The sequence below is a fragment of the Hypomesus nipponensis genome, chromosome 12 (assembly GCF_054491055.1).
Source record: "Hypomesus nipponensis isolate SF chromosome 12, ASM5449105v1, whole genome shotgun sequence".
NCBI lineage: Eukaryota > Metazoa > Chordata > Actinopteri > Osmeriformes > Osmeridae > Hypomesus > Hypomesus nipponensis.
The window spans coordinates 4,510,001-4,531,830 of NC_140372.1; the positions used below are offsets into that span (position 1 = coordinate 4,510,001).

General features: G+C 51.6%; 1 protein-coding gene across 1 annotated transcript in view; it reads right to left on the reverse strand.

Moving 5' to 3' along the window:
• Positions 1-21,830, reverse strand: part of LOC146260736 (protein diaphanous homolog 3-like) — a 65,705-nt gene that overhangs the window by 25,688 nt on the left and 18,187 nt on the right. The window contains exons 9-11 of the mRNA XM_084668311.1: positions 19,646-19,781; positions 10,095-10,190; positions 9,878-9,943 (exon numbers count right to left, since the gene is read on the reverse strand). Of these exons, the coding sequence (XP_084524437.1) occupies positions 9,878-9,943; positions 10,095-10,190; positions 19,646-19,781 (298 nt within the window). The remainder of the gene's footprint in view (positions 1-9,877; positions 9,944-10,094; positions 10,191-19,645; positions 19,782-21,830) is intronic.

Genomic DNA, 21,830 nt, shown 5'->3' on the forward strand with positions numbered 1-21,830 from the left:
ACACAGCATGTTTAGCATACCTGCTACCCTACTCAATTAGCTCTGGCTTTACCTTCATTATGCTCCCACACACACACACACCATCCCCCCCCCCCCCCCCCCCCGCAAAAAAACTCAGAGATACGGCTTAAATAATTCAGAGTAAACTAAAAACGCTTGACTCCACTCGTCTCTGAAGCCCACAATGCAGCTTTCCATATCCTCCCAGAGATATAAATCAAGTGCTTCTGTGCCTACTGCCTGGGCTCACAACTACCATGCAAGGTAACAGCAGTACCCTGCCTCACAGGTCAAGCAGGCAGGATAGATTACATAGAATAGAAACAGAACTGAATATAACGATAGAATAGAACTGAATAGAATGATAGAACAGAACTGAATAGAATGATAGAACAGAACTGAATAGAATGATAGAATAGAACTGAATAGAATGATAGAATAGAACTGAATAGAATGATAAAATAGAACTGAATAGAATGATAGAATAGAACTGAATAGAATAATAGAATAGAACTGAATAGAATGATAGAATAGAACATAACTAAATAGAATGATAGAATAGAACATAACTGAATAGAATGATAGAATAGAACATAACTGAATAGAATGATAGAATAGGGTTGATACTTTTCTTTGTGTATGTTGGGTCAGGAGGAGGAAAGGGGAGGAGCCAGGAGGGTGGAAGATGAGGAAAAGGGAGGAGGAAGAGGAGGACCAGGGATTTGAACCAGGAAGGACTCATCTGCAGACAGACAACTCCCAGAGAGTGGGTTTCCAGAGAGTGGCTTTCCAGCGGGCATCACAGGAATGAGGACTGGTTAATTTATACCTCAGGGATGCTAATCACAGCTAGCGCCAGGCTAATGAACTGTTGTTTAGCCCTGAGGCTACGTTAACCCCAAACCCTGGGAGGGTTTGTCATCCACACCAATGTGTGTCTGTAAATGTGTGTATCTGCATTATGGATTGGTGTGTGTGTGTGTGTGTGTGAAGTGGATCAGAGCAGACGTGTCTCCAGGGGCAACCAGGGCATCAAACCCAAACCTGATGAACCTTCCTTGTTACGCCAGGAGACCAGTCCAGCTCACATGTGTGTGTGTTTCAATGAGTGTGTGTTTGTGAGGGAGTAGCACTTTAATACAGAGATCTTGCAATGCTGGTTTACACAGACCTGACTGACTTCCTCCACTGCCTTGAACAGACTGTGTAAAAGGGACTACTGTCTCTCCTTCCGTCACCTTCTCTCCTTCTCCCTCTCCCCCCCCCCCGTCCCCCCCCCCCCCCCCCGTCTCTCCCCTCCCTCTCTCCACCCCCTCCCCCCCCTCTCTCTCTCTCGTCAGTGTCTCAGCAGCAGTAGTATAATCTTTGTCACCGTGACGACGACCCCTCCACCATCTCCAGGGCCTGACAGAGCGTGGAGGGTCAGACTGACTGTATAGCCTAGTGTGTCAGTGTGTTCGCTGTGTCAGTTCACCGACATGGGGGCTTTCAACAGATACACACACACTTCTGTTTGGTCCCCTGTTGCTATAGCGACCACTGTGGCACCGTGACTGGCAGGCGCTTGGTGGGAAGAGGCACAAACACACACACACACACACACACACATTTACAGGGAGAGAGTCTGAAGGAGAGACAGACTTTCAACATGCACTAGAAATGTCCAAGTCCTAGTCAAAGCTCCTCCCATTCTTACAACTAACAGCCTTCTGGCTCCTCCCCTTACATAAGTCATGAGGTGTGTTTGACGTCATGGAGCGCTGCAGCCGGCTGACTTTAAGCAGTGCATGCTGGGTTGACTTTGTGTCCGCCTTGAGACGGCGCCGAGGCTAGGTCACTGTGACGTAGCCATCAAAGTATCGTGACATCGATTTGAGAACAGTCAGACCCCCCACAGCTTTGACGCGTGTTTTGTATTTATTCTGATACCTTCAGTTTCGCCAATGCTCGAAATTCTAACCAAACTGTTTAATTGAATTAAATATTTGTTGAAGAAATGGTTTTAGTCCGCCTCTTCACTGGCGGAAAGACTAAGTTAAATTGAGTTCTGGTTGTATTATCAATCTGTAGATTGGAGAAAGAGCTTCACACGGCCCAATACATAGAATGTACAAATTTCCGTGCACTGGTTCGTGCAAGTTCTAATGCGAAAACAATTACATTCTCAACCATGCAGTTAGTCAGCGATAAAGTAAGCAAACAGTGCTTGATCGGCCATAACTGACGTCAACGCAGCAAAACCACGAGAAGCTGGAAGGTCCGACTCTAAGGAGGCCTTTTTAACTCCTCCCCGACTGCAAGCAGCAACTGTCGCTGGTCATTTCAAGCAGCCACAGTCGATGTCGAACGCACCTATTAGTAAAGATAGCACCCTGGCTCCTCCTCTTCCACACTTCACTGGTAGAGATAGAGCTGTAGCCCCGCTCCTGGGGGCGGAGGAGGTAAGGGATGGGGGGATGTGAGGAGATGAGGAGGGGGAAGGACAGTAGGGAAGGAGGGGAGGAGGAAGGAAAGGAATGTGAAGAGGAGGGTGAGGAGGGGGGAGGAGGAGGGTGAGGAGGGGGGAGGAGGAGGGTGGAGGAGGGAGGAGGAGGGTGAGGAGGAGAGAGGAGTGGAGAGGAGGAGGGAGGAAGGTGAGGAGGAGGGGGAGGAGGAGGGTGAGGAGGAGGGGGGAGGAGGAGGGTGAGGAGGAGGGAGGAGGAGGGGGAGGAGGAGGGAGATGTGGAGAGGAGGAGGGAGGAAGGTGAGGAGGAGGGGGGAGGAGGAGGGGGAGGAGGATGAGGAGGAGGGGGGAAGAGGGATGAGGAGGGAGGAGTAGGGAGGAGGAGGGAGGAAGGTGAGGAGGAGGGGGGAGGAGGGAGGAATGGGAGGAGAAGGGAGGAAGGTGAGGAGGAGGGGGGAGGAGGAGGGAGGAGTGGGGAGGAGGAAGGAAGGTGAGGAGAGGGGAGCAGGAGGGAGGAGTGGGGAGGAGGAAGGAAGGTGAGGAGAGGGGAGCAGGAGGGAGGAGTGGGGAGGAGGAAGGAAGGTGAGGAGAGGGGAGCAGGAGGGAGGAGGATGTACAGGGCTGTGTGGGATGGCTCTGGCAGGGTGCAGCATGGAGATAAGACCAGTGTAAAATTCAATTAACACAGTAGGCATGGGGAGAGCTCCATCTTTACCACGCATCATTAGCTGCTGAGTGTGTGCTCTGGAGAGAGAGAGAGAGCATGGAGGAGAGAGAGAGACAATATAAAAGACAGAGAGAGAGAGAGAGACAGATGAAGAGGAGGAGAGATGGGAAACCAGTGGAAGGGAGAACAGAGGAGAGGGGAGAGAGAAGAGGGGAGAAAGGGGGGGAGGAAGGGAGAGAGGAGAGGATGAGAGGAAGGGAGAGAGGAGTCTGGACAGACTCTGGGCATTACGCAAGCGCACACACATACACACACACACTCCCACACACACAGAGTATGTGACAGACAAGGAGTAGCTGTGACAGTGGAGTAGCTGTGGCAGGTAGAATGAGAATCTTCATGTCAAGAGCTCTTCCAATGCTAAGCTAGGTAGCATCTGCACCAACAGGTGTGCAAGCTAGAGGGTTAAGCCAGGAATAAAGCACCAAGGCTCGCCTTCCCTGTCCCTCTCCCTTCCTCTCCACCCCCATCCCCTCTCATCATCCCACTCATTAATAGCCCTGCTATTCCACCACGATCCCTCCTGTTTCCTTTCCTCTTCCCCCTCCACCTCCACTTCTCCATCACTGTGCTCTGCCCCTCATCTCATGCTTAACCCAGCCTTGAGGAGCTTACTGGTCCAGCAGTCACGAAGACTGCATGGACATCTGGGAGGTGGGGGGGGGGGGGGGGGGGGGCAGTTGGAAAGAAAAGAGCAGAAAAGAGCGGGAGAGAGAGAGCAGGGACTCTGTGGCAGTCTGAATAGCAATCAGAGATTATCCAGCTCACCTGTGGCTGTGGCCATGAGTTGTGTGAATGGGATGATTAGGCAGTGCGGTTCGCCTCCCTGCCCTCCCTAACACCCCTCCAGCCCTCCTCCCTGCCTTCCCCACCTCCCTTCCCCAGCCTTCCTCCCTCCCCCGCCCTCCAACCCTCCTCCCAGATCACGACCTGCAGCCTCCATTACTGCAGCAGCACGGTCGGATGTCCCATAATCCAGTGCGAGGGCGGCGATCTGGGGCCCTGAGCGGCTTAAGCCCTGCTGGGGGGGGGCATGCTCACCAGCGCTACTGAATGACTAACTAGGATCTACTGAGGTCACTCACCTGCTCTCTCTCTGTCTCTCTCTGTCTCTCTCTGTCTCTCTCTGTCTCTGTCTGTCTCTCTGTCTCTGTCTGTCTCTGTCTGTCTCTGTCTGTCTGTCTCTGTCTGTCTGTCTCTGTCTGTCTGTCTCTGTCTGTCTGTCTCTGTCTCTCTCTGTCTCTCTCTGTCTCTCTCTGTCTCTCTCTGTCTCTCTCTGTCTCTCTCTCTATGAGATTTAGACAAACAGCAATCACACGCAAGCACACGACAAGTCAGCAGAAAAACAACAACAACTGCATACCCTCTCACAGACACATCATTCTAGACCATTCAGGCGTGTGAAGGTTGGGGTAAAGGGTCAGAGGTGTGTGTGTGTTGCAGGCTTTTCAGACTGTGTGTAGCATACTCCAGGACAAGTGAGCACCTGGTCATTAGCTGGGACTGGCGCTTAGGACAAACGTACATGTGAGTAATATCAAACACCCCCGCCACATGAATATTCAGCTGCTCTCCTACCATGGCCTCAGTGTAATTAGGCCCTCACCTGTGTTAAACTGACCCCCCCTCTCCCCCCTCCCTCCTTCTCCCGCCTGCTGTCAGACGACTGATGGTCGGTCAGCTGACCTTCGTCCAATCAGGTCTCTGACCTTGTCTCCTCCGAGGTGTTTAAACATGCTGAGCCGTGCAGAGCGTGAGAGATGACAAGCACAAGGGAGGGGGGTGGGGGAGGAGCTGTGACTCAGTGAGTCATGGCCAAATCGAGAGCTGCTCTCGACAGCGGGGGTGGTGACTTGCGTGTGTGCGTGTGTGTGTTGGAGATTTTGAGGATGTGAAGAGGACGAGAGGGGGGGGGGTGACAGGGCGTATACACTGTCACCCCTGTCTGTGTTTGACATGTAACAGCAGCTAGGATGCTATCAAGTGTACGTGTGTGTAAAGCTGCAAGCATGAGGGGGCGAGTGTGCGCGCGCGAGTCCACACACCGTGCGACAGAACATAAGCCCTTCTGGAATAATCAATCGGGAATAAAAGTCTGTATTCCCGTCTGCGGTGGCGTGTGAACGTGTCACCTGTCACCTGGTCTGACTCTACACCTGTCTGGAGCGATGACACCTCACAGCTGCCGTCAGGTGTGAGAAGAGAGCCACCACTCGCTCCCACAGGTCCTTCTCTGCTGATGACTCTGGAGAAAGACATGCACACTACACTCGTTCAGCACAGACTGTTTTTCACGCAAAGCGCCGCACGAATGGTGCATGTCTGCAATATGGCGGAAGCTCCCAGATCAGAGGGGTAGAAATCAAGACAGGATCTGTTTTGATCAGGCACAACGCCGGGATAACAATACCCAGGGAGAAATATATGCTGGATGTATGAGAAAACACAGGTATGAGGGAAGAAGCACACATACACATGAGGCATCCCCTCAGCTGTCATGTCGGATGTGGTCTCCTCCTGGATATCTCTCTGAAGGGATCTCTGACTGTCTCTCTCCATCTATCTCTCTCTGTGCCTGTCTCTCTCTCCCTCCCTGTCCCAAATGATCCCTCTTGCTCTCTCTTTGTCTGTCTGTCTGTCTCTCTCTCTGTCTCCCAGTATTTACACACCAGCAGCTCACCCAGGCTGTGAAAGGGACTAAATCTTCGGTCTATTTCAACTCCCGTCTCTTCCACACTCTTCCTCCTAACAGGATGTGCTGGCTTCAGCCTGTCATGGGAGAGGGGCGTGACTCGCATTAAGCCTAATCACACAACACCTTCCAGAGCCCGTGACATCTGCGGTGTTAGCCCCCCCCCCCCCCCCAACAAACTTTCTATAAGGTTCCAGAGCGCCGGTGGGGAAACAGCCGTCTACCTGGGAGACGGGAGCAGTTGGACAGCCGTGAGGCGTCAGAGCCGCGACGCGTCAGAGCAGCAAGCGTCCGAGCCGCGAGGCGTCAGAGCAGCAAGCGTCCGAGCCGCGAGGCGTCAGAGCAGCAAGCGTCCGAGCCGCGAGGCGTGGGCTTGTTGTGCTCCAGAAGTGGAGAGGAGGAAGAGGAATATCCGGCTTCCTGCTTCCCGGAGGCGCAGTGACCTTTCCGACGGCCTTTCTGTCAATTTCAAGCTCTAATTCAGAGCGTAGCGCACGTGATAATCGCTAGGTCGGCTGTCACTAAAGACATCAGGGAGTAATGACTCTTAAAAGACCCCAGTCATTTACTCCTTCACACATACGCACGTGCACTCGTCGCACACACACACACACACAGTGTCTGCGCTTATTCTCCCTCTTTCTCTCTCTCTCTCTCTCACACACACACACACACACACACACAATCTGTCTTTGTCCCTCTCTCTCATGCCTCCTTGAACACATTAATGTAATCACACACACATGCACATACACACAGCTGGGCAGCCATCACCAGTGGCTGGAGACCAGTTTCCAGAAGGATACACTTAAAGGTCTGCAGTTGCTTTTGAAATCCAATAAACCCCCCTACCTTTGTGGCCCCCCGGCCCCCCTCCCCTGGCCCCCCTCCCACCCATCCATCATCCTGAGAAGCCCAATCCCATTAGGAAGAAGGGACTGGGGACATCTGGAGCCTTATCCCCCGGTCCTGACTCTGCTGTCGTCCACACAAAGCCTGCTTACCTTCAGCCCCATCTCTCTCTCTCCCTCTCTCTCTGTGTGTGTTTGTGTGTGAGAGAGAGGAGAAAAAATGAGAACAAACACTTCTGCTTGTGTGTGTTTCCAGTATGTGCTTGTGTGTGTGTGTAAGTGCAAGCGGGTAGTAGTAGTGTGTGTGTGTGTGCTAAAGTGTGTAAAAAAGACTGTGTTTGGGCCTGGGGGTGAGGTGTGTGTATGAGTGTGTATGGGGAGGGGGGGGGGGGGTCTGTGGGCCTAGCTAAGGCTCTCTCCAGACTGCTGTCTCAGGACGGCAGGAGAGTGGGAGCAGAGAGAGGGGGAGCCTTCTGAACAAGGGAAGGGAGCGAAGGGAGAGACTAAGGCCTGAGGCCTGGACCAGGGGCCTGGACCAGGGGCCTGGACCAGGGGCCTGGACCAGGGGCCTGGACCAGGGGCCTGGACCAGGGGCCTGGACCAGGGGCCTGGACCAGGAGCCTGGACCAGGGGCCTGGATCAGGGGCTCAGACTGGCCACCAGGTGTCTGAGCAACGCTGGAAGTACGGACAGGAGAGGAAGACAACAGAGGAGAGAGGAAAGACAGGAGGAGAGGAGAGAGCGGAGAGAGGACAGGACAGAGAGGAGAGGAGGAGAAGAGAGAGGAGGAGAGAGGGAAGAGATGAGAGGAGAGACGGAAGAGAGGAGAGAGGACATAAGTTCTTAATTCCAGTCAGCGTACGCACAGCCACTTACTAATTACACATCTACTAGCGGTTATTCTCCCTGACTCAATTAACATCCCCCCACGGAGACGGATCACATCACACCTGTCAGGGCTTTCTGATTGGTCTCCTTTGAGACTGGACGCCCACCCCGCGCATGTCTTTTGACCGCTTGATCCGGGCCGCCCCGGTAATTACCCCTCCTCCTACAGCATACAACTCCTTTAAAAGGCCTTTACCGGTGTGTAAAACCCAGCACCCCGGAGATCAATTATTAGGGGTATTTACACCTCAGGGCTGAGTGTATTGGTGTGTGAGAGAGTGTGTATATATGCAAGTGTGTGTATATGTTTGTGTGTTGGCAGGGATTCCCGCCTTCCATCTCTCTCCCCTGGGGAGAGACTGAGCCCCGCCCCCCCTGCCCTGGGCCAATCAGATGTTTATCTTCCTCCCTCCTTCCCAGGGGGGAGGAGCAGGGAGGATCCACACCAATAGCGGGTAATTACGTTTTAGAGGAGGAGGCAGCCCTCCGAGAGGCAGCGGGGGAAAGAGGGAAGGGAGAGAGAGGCGGGGAGAGAGACAGAGAGAGAGAGACAGAGAGAGAGAGAGAGAGAGAAAAGAGGCAGGGAGGGAGAAAGAGAGGAGAATGGAGGGAGTGAGGGAGAGGGAAAGGAGTGTTATTTAAGAGGCAGATGACAGGAGGGCAGGAAATGAAGATGAATGCGGGAGTGTGATAGGGATGAGCAGGGGCCTGACCGAGGCAGGTCAGGGAGGATAATTAGCTGGGTTGGCAGAGACAAGGCCTATGCTGACACGCTGAAGCCTGGGGCTTGATTAGTCACCAGGGCCTTGTCCGAGGTAGAGTGCACGGGGCAGGGTGGCCAGCCACCGCCCCAGACACCCCCTGCTGTTGCAGTCCTCCAGCTTCAGGGACACCCAGGCCCATAATGCATAGTGCCCTTGATTTCTTTTTGCTGTTGGACATGTAAGGGCGAACAGAGCCACGATGCAGCAGTTTTACTGTGATGGATCACTCTGTTTCTGTCTGTCTTTCAGTCCCTCCCTCCCTCCCTCCCTCCCTCCCTCCCTCCCTCCCTCCCTCCCTCCCTCCCTCCCTCCCTCCCTCCCTCCCTCCCTCCCTCCCTCCCTCCCTCCCTCCCTCCCTCCCTCCCTCCCTCCCTCCCTCCCTCCCTCCCTCCCTCCCTCCGCCCGTCGCTCCCTCCCCACCCCCACTCACTCCTTCACTCCTCCTTCCAATCTAATTCCGGGTCAGTCATAGCAGAACCAGGGAGACATGCGAGGCCCTTTATCATATCCATCATGGACGTGGGAGGATCGAGCACGAGTCATTCTATCCCTGCTCGCCCACTCGTGAGGGGCGGGCCTTGCTCTCGAAGAGATAATGGGATTACCCGCTAATTGTTTAAGTGCCTCGATAATGGCAGCAGGAAAATAAGTGAACAAATGCACAAATAAATAAATGAATATATATTTACAGTATGCGTAAATAATAATACTACAACTCTTTTCCAATGAGGCGGGCACCGACTCTGCTCTCAGAAAAAAAAAAAAAAAAAAAGAGAAAACGCAGTCGCTGTGTCATTAGCTTTCCCATTCGGCAGAAGTAATATTAAGCTACTTAGCGCGTCGCTACACACTGCAAACCTCGCTTAACATGGTGCGTGTGTGTGTGTAGTTGAGTTACTCCTCCACACGCAGCCATACACACACAAACTCCAGCTGAGTAAAACAAAAGTGTCACGCATGCCCACGCAAACACAAGAGCGCACACACACACACACACACACACGTCAGCGTGGGGTGTTATGAGGCAGGACAGACAGAGGCCCCAGGCGGCATGCTGAAAGGGCGAGGAAACACGTCAGAGACACACGTCCCCTACTGGAGGACAGAAGTAGCGCAGCTAGCAGCAGCCCAGAGATGCTGGGGCAGGGAGGCTGGGGCAGCCCAGAGAGGCTGGGGCAGGGAGGCTGGGGCAGGGAGGCTGGGGCAGGGAGGCTGGGGCAGCCCAGAGAGGCTGGGGCAGGGAGGCTGGGGCAGGGAGGCTGGGGCAGCCCAGAGAGGCTGGGGCAGGGAGGCTGGGGCAGCCCAGAGAGGCTGGGGCAGGGAGGCTGGGGCAGGGAGGCTGGGGCAGGGAGGCTGGGGCAGGGAGGCTGGGGCAGCCCAGAGAGGCTGGGGCATGAGAGGGCACAGGGAGGCTGAGAGCGGAAAGGGGGTCACCAGGGGGTTACCCGGGACGAGCGCAATGGAAATCGCTGGTTCCGCATTCAGAAGATTTTTTTGAGGGGGGGGGGTTACCATGGTTACGGGGCCTAAGGACCTGGCGGTAGGAAGTGGGGCTGATCTCGATCTGCTGCTGGACATCTGTGGGATCAGTGTATACACACGCTCAGGATCAGAGTGCACACACAACCACACCCACTGAGGATCAGAGTACACACGTTCACACACTGTGGTAGGTGAGATCCGGGCTGGGCAGGGTGTGTGTGTGTGTGTGTGTGTGTGTGAGACTCACCTCTGGGTCTGGGTGCTCTCTTCCGCCTGTCTCTGAAAGCTGCTCCTGACTGGAGAGCCTCCAGCAGGGTGTCCATCACCCCAGTCTCATCGTTCTCTGTGGAGGGAGGGGGGGAGGAGGGAGGGAGGGAGGGAGAGGGGAGGGAGGAGGAGGGGGGATAGGGAGGAGGGAGGGAGGAGGGGGAGGAGGGAGGGAGGGGGGGGATAGGGAGGAGGGAGGGAGGGGATAGGGAGGAGGGAGGGAGGGGGGAGACAGTCAGGGAGGAGAACAATTAAAGGGGGGGGGGAAAAAGAGAGGGAGGGGAGACAAATTAGTAATTGCAGATTTAAGGTTGCCACAGCAACGCCAAAGATTATAAACGTGCTGAGTTTGTTGGGCAAGGGAAGTGCGAGGATGAGAGAGTGCGTGCATGCGCGTGTGTGTGGGTAACGGTGGTGGGGTACTACAGCACGTGTTGGAGTGGAGGGTTTGAGGAGCAGACAGGGTGGTAACTGGCTCGTATATCAGCCCACTGCTCCGTGTGTCTGGCCAGCCTGATCCCTGACTCAGGCCCTCAGAGGACCAGCGATAAACGGGTGGTGAGAGAGTTCAAGCTATTAACCTCAGGCCATTGGCTTTTACAGCACAAACGTCCCTGGAGGTGCGAGGGGGAGGGAGGAGGTGGTCCAATGTTTGTAATATCTAACATACCACACACACACACACACAGACACACACACACGTGTCCTGTGCATACAGACGGACACACAAAGCAAAGCAAGAACTATAAATGAGGCTGGGCTCATTTTTCTTTTCCTGATTGATGGATTTGGTATTCACCTAGCTGGTGTTGCGCAACATGAATGACTGAATATCAGTGACTTCCTGCTTGACAGAAGCATGGTAACAATAGACAAGCTGTTCTGTCCGTGTGTGTGTGTGTGTGTGCCAGTGTGGATGTGAGTGTGTGTAAGTGTGAGAAAGTGTGTGTGTGTTTAATCATTCCCTGAGGTGTAGGAGAATGGGCACTGGCCCTGACGCCAGCAACAGAAATATTAACCTCTGCATTGATTTGCAATGGACACACACTGCCACAGAGAGGATGAGGAAATAGATGTCATGAACACACACACACACACCAAAAGTGAGAAGGCCAATGACACCATGGGTAACCATAACCATGGATACCAGACCATAACAAATAGAAGATTATTATCACCCTCACACTTGGGCTTGCAGGGAGACTCTGGAAGTGACATTCCCATTATGCATAACCACTCCTTGTTCGGCTAATTCACACTGTTTGAATACAACCAAGTAGAATACAGCGTTTACACTTTTACAGATGAACCGCAAACTAACTAACTCCGCTGGAATCTCAGGCCTCCTGGCTCAGATACAGGCTGGATCATGACAAGGGAAATGAGGCAGTGCAGCTGGATTGCAGGTGTGCTGAGGGTTCGGTAGCTCGGGAAAGAAAGAGTAAGAAAGAGAGACAGATGGAGAGAGCATGAGAAGCACATCAAGATGGAGACGTGAGGGAGAGTTAGGGAGACAGTCTATTAGAAACAGACGAGACAAAGACAAGGATGAATGAGACAAGCGAATGACGTGAGAGGAGAGAGAGGAGAGAGAGACGGAGAGGACAGAGAGGAGAGAGAGACAGAGAGGACAGAGAGGAGAGAGAGACAGAGAGGAGAGAGGAGAGAGAGAGGAGAGAGAGACAGAGAGGAGAGAGAGAGAGACAGAGAGGACAGAGAGGAGAGAGAGACAGAGAGGACAGAGAGGAGAGAGAGACAGAGAGGAGAGAGGAGAGAGAGAGGAGAGAGAGACAGAGAGGAGAGAGAGGAGAGAAAGAGAGGAGAGAGAGAGAGAGAGAGAGAGAGAGGAGAGAGACAGAGAGGAGAGACAAGGCAGAAGTGTAATCTGTAGTTTGACGGATGTGTGCTCCGTCCTCACACTGTCAGAGGGGTCAGGGGGCGGCTGGGTCGGAGGTCTGACTGATGCAGCTCGTCAGCTGACGTCTCCATTATTCAACGCCGGTTCAAGGCTGAGGCTAGGATGAGGTCCTCTCATCTCCACTCCTCATTTATTCTCACCCCATCTCTGCTATCTTCTCTTCTACTCCTTTCTGCCCTCCTCTCATCTCCTACTCCCCCCCCCCCTCAATTATTCTCACCCCACGTCTCCCCTCACCACCCGTCTCTTTTCCCCATCCTTCTATGCCCTGCCTCTTCCCTCTCTCCCTGCCTCGACTCTCCCCTTCCATTCCCTTCCCTACCCTCCCTCTCCCCTCCTCTCCCCTCCCCTACCTCTCCCCTCCCCTGCCTCGACTCTCCCCTTCCCTACCTCTCCCCTCCCTCCCCTACCTCTCCCCTCCCCTGCCTCTCCCCTCCCTTCGTTCCCTGCCTCTTCTTTCTATGCATATAAACACACCTCTGTACTGTATTGTGTCCTATCTGACATTAGCAAATGTCAGCTGTCATTCAGAGATGAAAGCAGGCAGAGACGTGGATCCACATAAGATGTACCATGCTATTCACCGCTTCAGGATGCATCCACCTGGCTCTTTTAATATCGCTGCGAAACACGTCTAGACACTGGTGGTAGTTGACTTTGTTTTCTAGAAGGAACATGGAGTATGATATAGTGTGCCTGTCCTTCGTAATCAGCATATTTCTAAAGCTTATATGAACTTGAACATGAAAATCTTATATGAACAGAAGAAACTGGCCAGAGCTGCAGGATGTATCCATGGTCTCTGTCTGTCTGTCTGTCTGTCTGTCTGTCTGTCTGTCTGTCTGTCTGTCTGTCTGTCTGTCTGTCTGTCTGTCTGTCTGTCTGTCTGTCTGTCTGTCTGTCTGTCTGTCTGTCTGTCTGTCTGTCTGTCTGTCTGTCTGTCTGTCTGTCTGTCTGTCTGTCTGTCTGTCTGTCTGTCTGTCTCTGTCTGTCTGTCTGTCTGTCTGTCTGTCTGTCTGTCTGTCTGTCTCTGTCTGTCTGTCTGTCTGTCTGTCTGTCTGTCTGTCTCTGTCTGTCTGTCTCTGTCTGTCTGTCTCTGTCTGTCTGTCTCTGTCTGTCTGTCTGTCTCTGTCTGTCTGTCTGTCTCTGTCTGTCTGTCTGTCTCTCTCTCTCTCTCTCTGACTTTCTATGTCTCTCTCTCTTTCTATGTCTCTCTCTCTGTGTCTTTCTATGTCTCTCTCTCTCTGTGTCTTTGTCTATTCCTGATGCTGGGTGAGATGGTTATGGTCACTGCCTACCCAGATAAACACACATGGAAGGATAGAGCTTGTCTCGCCTCGTCTTTCTCAGACTAAGATTTGGACACACACACACATACTCCCTCTCCCCCTCTCTCTGTAGGGGAGGTAACACCACACTCTCCCAACCTTCCATGGTCCAAACTAGGTCCTGCTCCCCAGTGGCTTCCCGCCCTCCTCTCCTCCTCCCTCCCTCCCTATTTCCTCCCCTCCTCCATCATCATCCCCTCCCTCTCCCCACGGGGTAAAATATCCAGGGCAGACCATCCCAGGAGCAGTGGCTGTACCTCCCAGAACCACCCACACCGCCCCCACCGCAGTCCTCATCCACACCCCCCGAAGAGCACTCTTCCCTGCAGAGCTACTCCACACACCTGGGCCCCCGCCACCAGGGTCCGCCCAGAGAAGCAACATGGCCTATTTCCATGTCTGCTATACGGTGTGTGCTGCCCAGCGCAAGGGTAGGCTAATAAGGCTATAAATAGTGATGGCGACATATAACCAGCTGTGCTAGCGACTACTTAGCCTATGGATTTGCTAGGCACAGCGCTGCAGTCGCGGTCTGTCCCTGCTGAAGTCCAGAGGAACACTTCTTCATCGTTAGGAAGAGGCGGGTGGCGAAGCCGGCCTTTTCTCTTCTCCACAAGTCACAGTGAGGACGGGTCACAACCACCTCCAAGCAGGAGGGAAAAGCTAGTCCCACAGACACACACACACACACACACACACACACGTACATAAAATAGAATACCACACTTAAACTCTTCAAGTCCTAACATGCTTGCTATTTCTACCACCAAAGTAAAGAGAGGTGTGCGTGTGGTAATGGGTCCCAGGTATAATAACCAGGCTGTGTTTCTCTGAGGGGAATATTAGCTTCTCGTCTCCATCGACAGCTGCTGAAACAACACGTTGCCTGGGGACGGGTCACGGAAAGGTAACCTGCGCACACACACACACGCGCGCACACACACGCACACACACACACACACACACACACACACACACACACAGAGTCTGGCTTGCTGTCATTCCCATGTATCTGGATGTAAAGTGTGTGTGTGTGTGCATGTTTGTATAGCCATAAAAAATTGAAATGAAACAACATAAACCTTTGCGGTTTGACAGCTAAGGGTTGTGTGCGAGTGCAAATCGTTACCTTTCACATAACACACTTCACAGAACTGTGACGAGAGCTCATTTTAGTGAGAAATCCTCACAACCTACATGAATATGAAAGAAAGCCTTCACAGACCTGGCAGTCAGGGGGGTGTGGATGAACCACAAATATGATGATTCATTTAACTAACAGATATGTTATCATGTGTTGAGGTAGACCTGTGAGGCTTGGAGGAAGGAGAGGAAAGAGTAAAGAAGCAGTCTTTCTCTGAATAGAGCTGCTGAATGGGGCTTTGATGTGAGCCTGCGTGTGTGTGCGTGTACGTGTGTGTACGTGTGTGTGTGTGTGTGTACGTGGGCACGAGGAGGTACGTCAGTAACTTTAAACAATCCAACCAACGACCCACGTCACAAAAAAGTAATTGTTGAGTCACGCCAAAACTACCGCATCGTCCGCTAATCGAAAACCGCTAGCCCCTGTCGCTAGCCCATGTCGCTAGCCCCTGTCACTAGCCCCAGTCACTAGTCCCTGTCGCTAGCCCCTGTCGCTAGGCTCTGTCGCTAGCCCCTGTCGCTAGGCTCTGTTGCTAGCCCTCACCTGGCCCGCGAGCTTCTCCACTCTCCCTCAAAGCACTACTCAGTCAGTCCCCGTTAAACGCCCATCAAACAGCCAGACCTCGCTCTCAGTAGGTTGAAGAGAAGAAAGCGCAGCGTGGTAAATAAAGACAAGGGGGGGGGGGGGGGGGGGATACACTCAAGACCACTGCCCCCCTCCACAAACACAGAGCCCTTTCACAAACAACAACAGAGTAATAGTTAGGTTTGAGATAGCAGGTGCTAGTTATGTGGGGGGTCCGGGTGAAGGAATGCACCTCTACCAATCAGGCATCATTCAATCACACGCAGAGGGCCCAGGATAACAGAGGGCTATTTTCCCTGGTTTTGTGGTGCTGTGTCTACCCTGTTGTTATATTAGGACCTGTGTTTCACAAACACACTAGGGGGGGGGGGGGGGGGGGGCGGCTCTGAAGAAGGTGGGAACAGGGGAGGGAGGGAGGCAGGGAAGGAGGGGGGGAGTGACACATGGCAAGTGACAGTTACTGCAGCTGTGAAGGGGAGGACAATTCCAAGTGTTGTTTTGAACCATGGTGAACAGGCCATCCTCTCCTCCTTACTCCACTCCTGTCTCTCTTCCAAGGCTTCCTCTTTCTTTCGACGTGCCTTCTCTCTCACGGGGTGCTGGTGGTGGTGGTGGGGGGGTTCTGTCAACTTCTCCTCCTCCTCTCATTCTGTGTGTATCCCACTTCTCTTTGTCCTTTCATCTTCCCATCTCCCTTGCTTCCATTCTAGGCCTCTCCTCAAAGCTGTTAGCATCTTGCCATGCCGGGGTACGTTTGTGTGTGTGTGTCTGTGGAATGAGGGGCTGCTCCTTCTATTTGACATCTTAATAGTTTATCCTTTGTAGCCATGTAAGGAATGTTAAATAACGGTCTGATGTGTAATTTGTCGCTCCACAAACATGCGTGCTCCGGGCCTACCCTGGGAGTTAATGCAACAGATTTGTCACGGGCGAGCCAGGCGCAGACACACAAGAGAGAGAGAGAGAGAGAGAGAGAGAGAGAGAGAGAGAGAGAGAGAGAGAGAAGAGAAAACGCCTATTCAATCTGAATTTCAATCTCCATAGGGCTCTATGCAAATGAAGTGTGCTATTTCTCCCTCGTTTTCTCTCTTTCATTCCCTCGCTCACTCCCTGCCTCGGCATGGTTAGCCGGAGCAGACAGGGAGCAGATGAAAACATCTCCCTCATTAGCAGCTTCCAGGGCAGGCAGCCGGTTTAGAGGAGAACAGGGGAGGAGAGCACCTAGGAACAAGGTGGGAAAGAGTCCTCCATGATCGGGCCTCCTAAACTAGGCTAAGCTGGCGCTAAATTTAAACCAAATGACCCAGCACAGCAGGGAGGAAGGAAGGCAATACCCACTTTCATCACCAGTGTCTTCTTTTCTCCCTCCCTCCCTCCCTCCCTCCCTCCCTCCCTCCCTCCCTCCCTCCCTCCCTCCCTCCCTCCCTCCCTCCCTCCCTCCCTCCCTCCCTCCCTCCCTCCCTCCCTCCCTCCCTCCCTCCCTTTTTTTTTATTTTATTTTTTAAGACAGCCTCACAAAAGCAGAAGAGAGCCCACCGTTATCCTGGGCCCTCAAATTTATTTTTTCCCTTTGCTCTCGTCTCTCATTGTAGAACATTTCATATAAACCCGGTCCGCCGGCCTTAGGGGATTTTTACAGGATTGATGGATAATCAAATATTAGAGGGAAAATCTCCGCGGCTGACATACCTTCCCGACAAACAATGGGAGGCTCTTTAGTTAATAAAGGATTTCTGCAACTGATTTTCTGTCTGACTGCATTCCTGTCTGCATTTATGTCTTCTTTTTTTGCACTGGCAGAGGTCATATTGGGCAGACGGTCTCAGTCTGTCATTCAGAGTCCGTTCATGTCGTCAGTCATATAGGCTAGCTAATGACTATCAATCATTGTGCACTATGATAGCAGAAGACTCTCATTAACTTGAGTAGATGATGGTAGCTACCTCGTAAACTTAAGATAGGTGATAAACCAAGCAACTTAAACACTAATATACTAGTTCATCATAACTCCTTCCTTAACAAGGGCAGTATGTCTGCACCTGAAGAGGCACTACTAGCGCTGTTAACCGGCTTAGGATGCTAATGTGTGGCTAGTTGCTTGCCACCAAATAGCTAGTTCCAGCTCTTCAACGGCGCGGGTGGGCAGTATTTACTGAGGAGCAAGTTTAACCTGTTTAACTCGGTTACACAAGCGTTAACGGTAGGAGGCTAATGTTTAGGCTAGCTAGACTGTCTCTCTCGACAGTTGCGTTTTCTAGCCTCCAGTAAAGAACCGGCAAGGCAAACTACTACCACTACTTGCAAGGTTATGTCAGGTGAGATGGGCCTGCTAACTTGGGTCCACCTGAAGCTTCATTCAGCCTATAACCCTCACTACCTTGCATATTACTGATATTACAGCTGTCTGGAACATTCCCACATAAACTATTTCCATTCCTTAGTGGCTGATTGCTCTTTGAAAGTGTTATGACTTTCTCACGTAGTTAACGGTGAAACTAGACGGAGTCTTGAGTGCTTTCTGAGAGCAGAATGTTCTCCTGTCAGAGTACTGAAAGACTCAGAAGCTCTTATTACTGTGTGTTATTAGCTATAGCTCGGTGGTAGAGAATTTGAATGCAGGTTTGATTTCCCCACTGCGTGTCGCTTTGGATCAAAGCATCTGCTCAATGAACAAATGAAATTAGCGCATCACTGATGTTAGTTGTTTCAAAGCAGCCTGTTTCAGAGTGTACGTGTTGTTGTCCAGGCACAAAAGGGACAAGTAGAGAGAGGAAATGGATCAGATCAAACCTAAATGTATTTGTATAGCCCTTTTTACAAGCAATGTCAGAGGGCTTTGCATACGCCCATAGAACTGCCCCTCAACCAACCTAAACCCTCAAGGAAGACAAGGAAAAACTCACTAAAAAAGAAAAAATGGAAGAAACCTTGGGAGGAGCTATTCAGTGAGGTATCCCCTCCTCCAGAGATGGTTAGTGAAAGAGAGGTGCAAAACACTAAACATAGTCTAACAGCAGGGAAATGTCAATGGGCGTTGAAACACCAAAATCCAGTGTTCATAATAAACACTTGCTCACTACAAAGCAATAGAGCAAGCACACCTGTTTGTGTATGTGTGTCAGAGAGAGAGAGAGAGAGAGAGAGAGAGAGAGAGAGAGAGAGAGAGAGAGAGAGAGAGACAGACAGACAGTGGTAAGGCCAAGGACAGCCCTCTCCACACAGTGGTTTGGTTGAACTATCTTAATGCGAGCGTATCCAGACATGCCCAACTACGCCAGCTGTGATTCCAGACTTTCTTCAATAGAAAAGTTTGAAACTAAACGGAACACAGACAAAAATGCTGCGTAGTTACGACTGCACTACCACAGGACACGCACAAGAACACACACCAAAGCTGGGAATAATCCCTATTGTGGAGTTGGCATCAACCACCCACCTCTACCCCTGGTAGTGTGAGATAACACACACACACACACACACACACACACACACACACACACACACACACACACACACACACACACACACACACACACACACACACACACACACACACACACACACACACACACACACACACACACACACACACACACACACACAGCTGGTTAACCTATGACCTAGCTGGACCTAACCGCAAGCACCAAGCCTCCTGTTGTCCTACAGGAAGGAAGCCTCCTGTTGTCCAACAGGAAGGAAGCCTCCTGTTGTCCAACAGGAAGGAAGCCTCCTGTTGTCCTACAGGAAGGAAGCCTCCTGTTGTCCTACAGGAAGGAAGCCTCCTGTTGTCCTACAGGAAGGAAGCCTCCTGTTGTCCAACAGGAAGGCACAGCTAACCTGTTCATCATCATCATCATCATCATCACAATTGACAATAGACGCCAGCCATGACAGAAAGTGGATTTGAAAGATGACATCAAATCACAAATTGTCTGATCTCGGTGGGTATTGATGGGGTGAGGGGGGGGGGGGTGACTGGCAGCACGCCTGGCACAGCGTGTCCATGCTTATGTAGGGCCGAGGATGGCGTTGCCAAGCTACCCTGGACAGAGCCAAGCATGACTGGACCTCACTGCTCAGAGACCCAGCTCCTGGCACACTGTGTGTGTGTGTGTGTGTGATGTGATGTGTGTCTGCGTACATACGTGTGTGTGTGTGTGTGTGTGTGTGTGTGTGTGTGTGTGTGGGCTCGCTGAGATGGCAGCCATGAAGGGATGAGCTGGCACAGTCTAGCTGTATACGTTTCCTGTCTCCCTGTTTGTTTGACTGCAGAGTTTGTGTGCGGCTCTGCTAATGCTGTGCACATTAACCAGAACAGTCAGAGTACACTGACACTTTTAGGGACTCAACCCAAAGTACAGCTCAGTGGTTAGAGCACTTGTCTGCAGATCGATAGACCACAGGTTCAAATCTCCCTGCGTTGCTTTGGACAAAAGCTAAATTTACAAAACATGTTATTACAAAGTAAACAAAGGACCCTAGTTAATGATAAGATCCCATGAGCTAGACACGGTGCATTTTCATGAAATGAAGGATTCTGATTGGGCAATGCTTGCCTGTGTTGCCCTCCAGCAGTCTCTTCTTCTTCTGCTGTCTCTCGCGCTTCTCTCTCTCCGCCTGCTCCTGGGCCGCCCGAGCTCTCCTCTTCTTCTCCTCCGCCTCTCTCCTCCTCACGTTCTCTTTCAGGGCTTGCTGTGGGGGGGAGGCAGGGGAAGAAAGAGTGAAAAACATAGGAGGCGTGCAGGAAAACAATAAACAGCCTGCGTATATGTGTTTGTGGGTATGTGTGTGTGTGTGTGTGTGTGTGGGGTGCAGAAGTGAAATGAGGATGTGTTCCACCGCAGCCATTAGTGACTAATGAATCTCTTCAGGTGACTCTCAAATCAACCTTTTCCATCACACACTCGCGCACACACACACACACACAGAGGGGGGAGTGAATGAAAGAGCGATAGAGGAAAATACGTAAATGCATTTACATCCTCTATAGTGCACATTGGTTTTGGGCTAGTAACTTTGCAGCCATGTTGTCCTTTGTATTCAATGATGTTATCAAATTGAGAGGACATCCTGGATTTGTAAACATGTGAAAACGTTTACTTCCACCCAAGGGCCTCTGGAGCGCACGGAGGGAGTGTTGGTCTGAAAATGAGAGCCAGTGAAGTGAAATCTTAATTCGTGAGGATCTCTGTTTTGTTGTCGGAATGCTCCGGAATCTTTGGGTCCATCTTGAGAATGTGTAAGAGAGGAAACCACCAGAGATGGCAAAAGTACAGAGTCACAGATTTTTTTTTCACGTTAAAGTAAAGTAGTATGGGCTCTCACAGATGAGCAAGTAAAAAGTAGCCATGACTACAACATGTTCGATACTTTTTCAAGGTTTCAAAAATGTTTTTTATTTTTTTTACTATATATACAAATATGGTTTTACTTTTAGAAATGTACTTAGTCAAACTTTTTTTGGGAAAATATTTTGAATTTTTTTAAAAACTTTAAATGAAAAACTTTGAACACAAAAAAGTCTCATTTTTCCTCCTTGTATTTATCTCCCCCTTGCCCTCGCCATTTCTCCATCTCTCCTTTTCTTCTTTTGTGACAGGGAAATAGTAGGTAACAAGAAGCTGAATAAAAGTGAAGGTTAGGAGCAAAATTGAGGTGCGTTCCCCCCCATCCCCCTCTCTCTCTCTCTCTCTCTCTCTCTCTCTCTCTCTCTCTCTCACACACACACCCTCGAGCGATACTGAGGCCCAGATAGATTTTCATCGATCAGAAGAAAACTAAATGTGTGGTCTTGTGTGTCATTGTATTTGTGATGTGTTTGCCGTCGGACAGGAAGGGAGATGATTGAGAACCAGGTCTCCCGATGGACTGATTATCTAGCTCTGAGGCAGCAACCTGTACCTCACCCCCTCCCTGCCTCCCTCTTCTCCCCATACGCCTCACCCCCTCCCTGCCTCCCTTTTCTCCCCATACTCCTCACCCTCTCCCTGCCTCTGTCTTCTCCCCATAAGCCTCACCCACTCCCTGTGTCCCCGCTCCCCCGTCAGTCTGTCTTTCTGTCTAGCTGCCAGTCTGCTCGTCTCTCCTCTTCCTCTCTGTGGCAGATGCAGCCATAGGAGCCCCAGATGTGCTTGAGAACTCAAGCCCAGGTGCAGCCTCAGAGAGAGTGCAGAGACACCTGTGGGTCCCAGACTGGAGAGGACGTCTGAAAACATGCGAGGCAGGGCTGCGAGGCAGGGCTTCGAGCACACCGTGAAAAGAAGAGGACAGGAGAAGACTAGAGCACAGGACAGGAGAAGAGAGGAGAGAAGGAGAGCAGAGGAGTAGAAGAGAGGAGAGAAGGAGAGCAGAGGAGTAGAAGAGAGGAGAGAAGGAGAGCAGAGGAGTAGAAGAGAGGAGAGAAGGAGAGCAGAGGAGTAGAAGAGAGGAGAGAAGGACAGCAGGGGAGTAGAAGAGAGGAGAGAAGGAGAGCAGGGGAGTGAATGCTAACTTAGAGCTGAGAGTGGGGTTTGGTTTAGAAGACACTTCTTAATATCAATCACTTAGATCCACACTATACTCCACAGCATTCCAGATAATCGACTTTGTTCATTGCTGGTAGCGACTTTGGAATTGCAAATTACAATGTTCATAATGGAAGCCACTCTGCTGAATTACAGAGAGCTGGGAGGGAGGGGTGGAGGGGGGGTGAAGAAGGAGACAGGGAGATGGAGGAGGGCTTACACAGTTTTCAATAAAGAG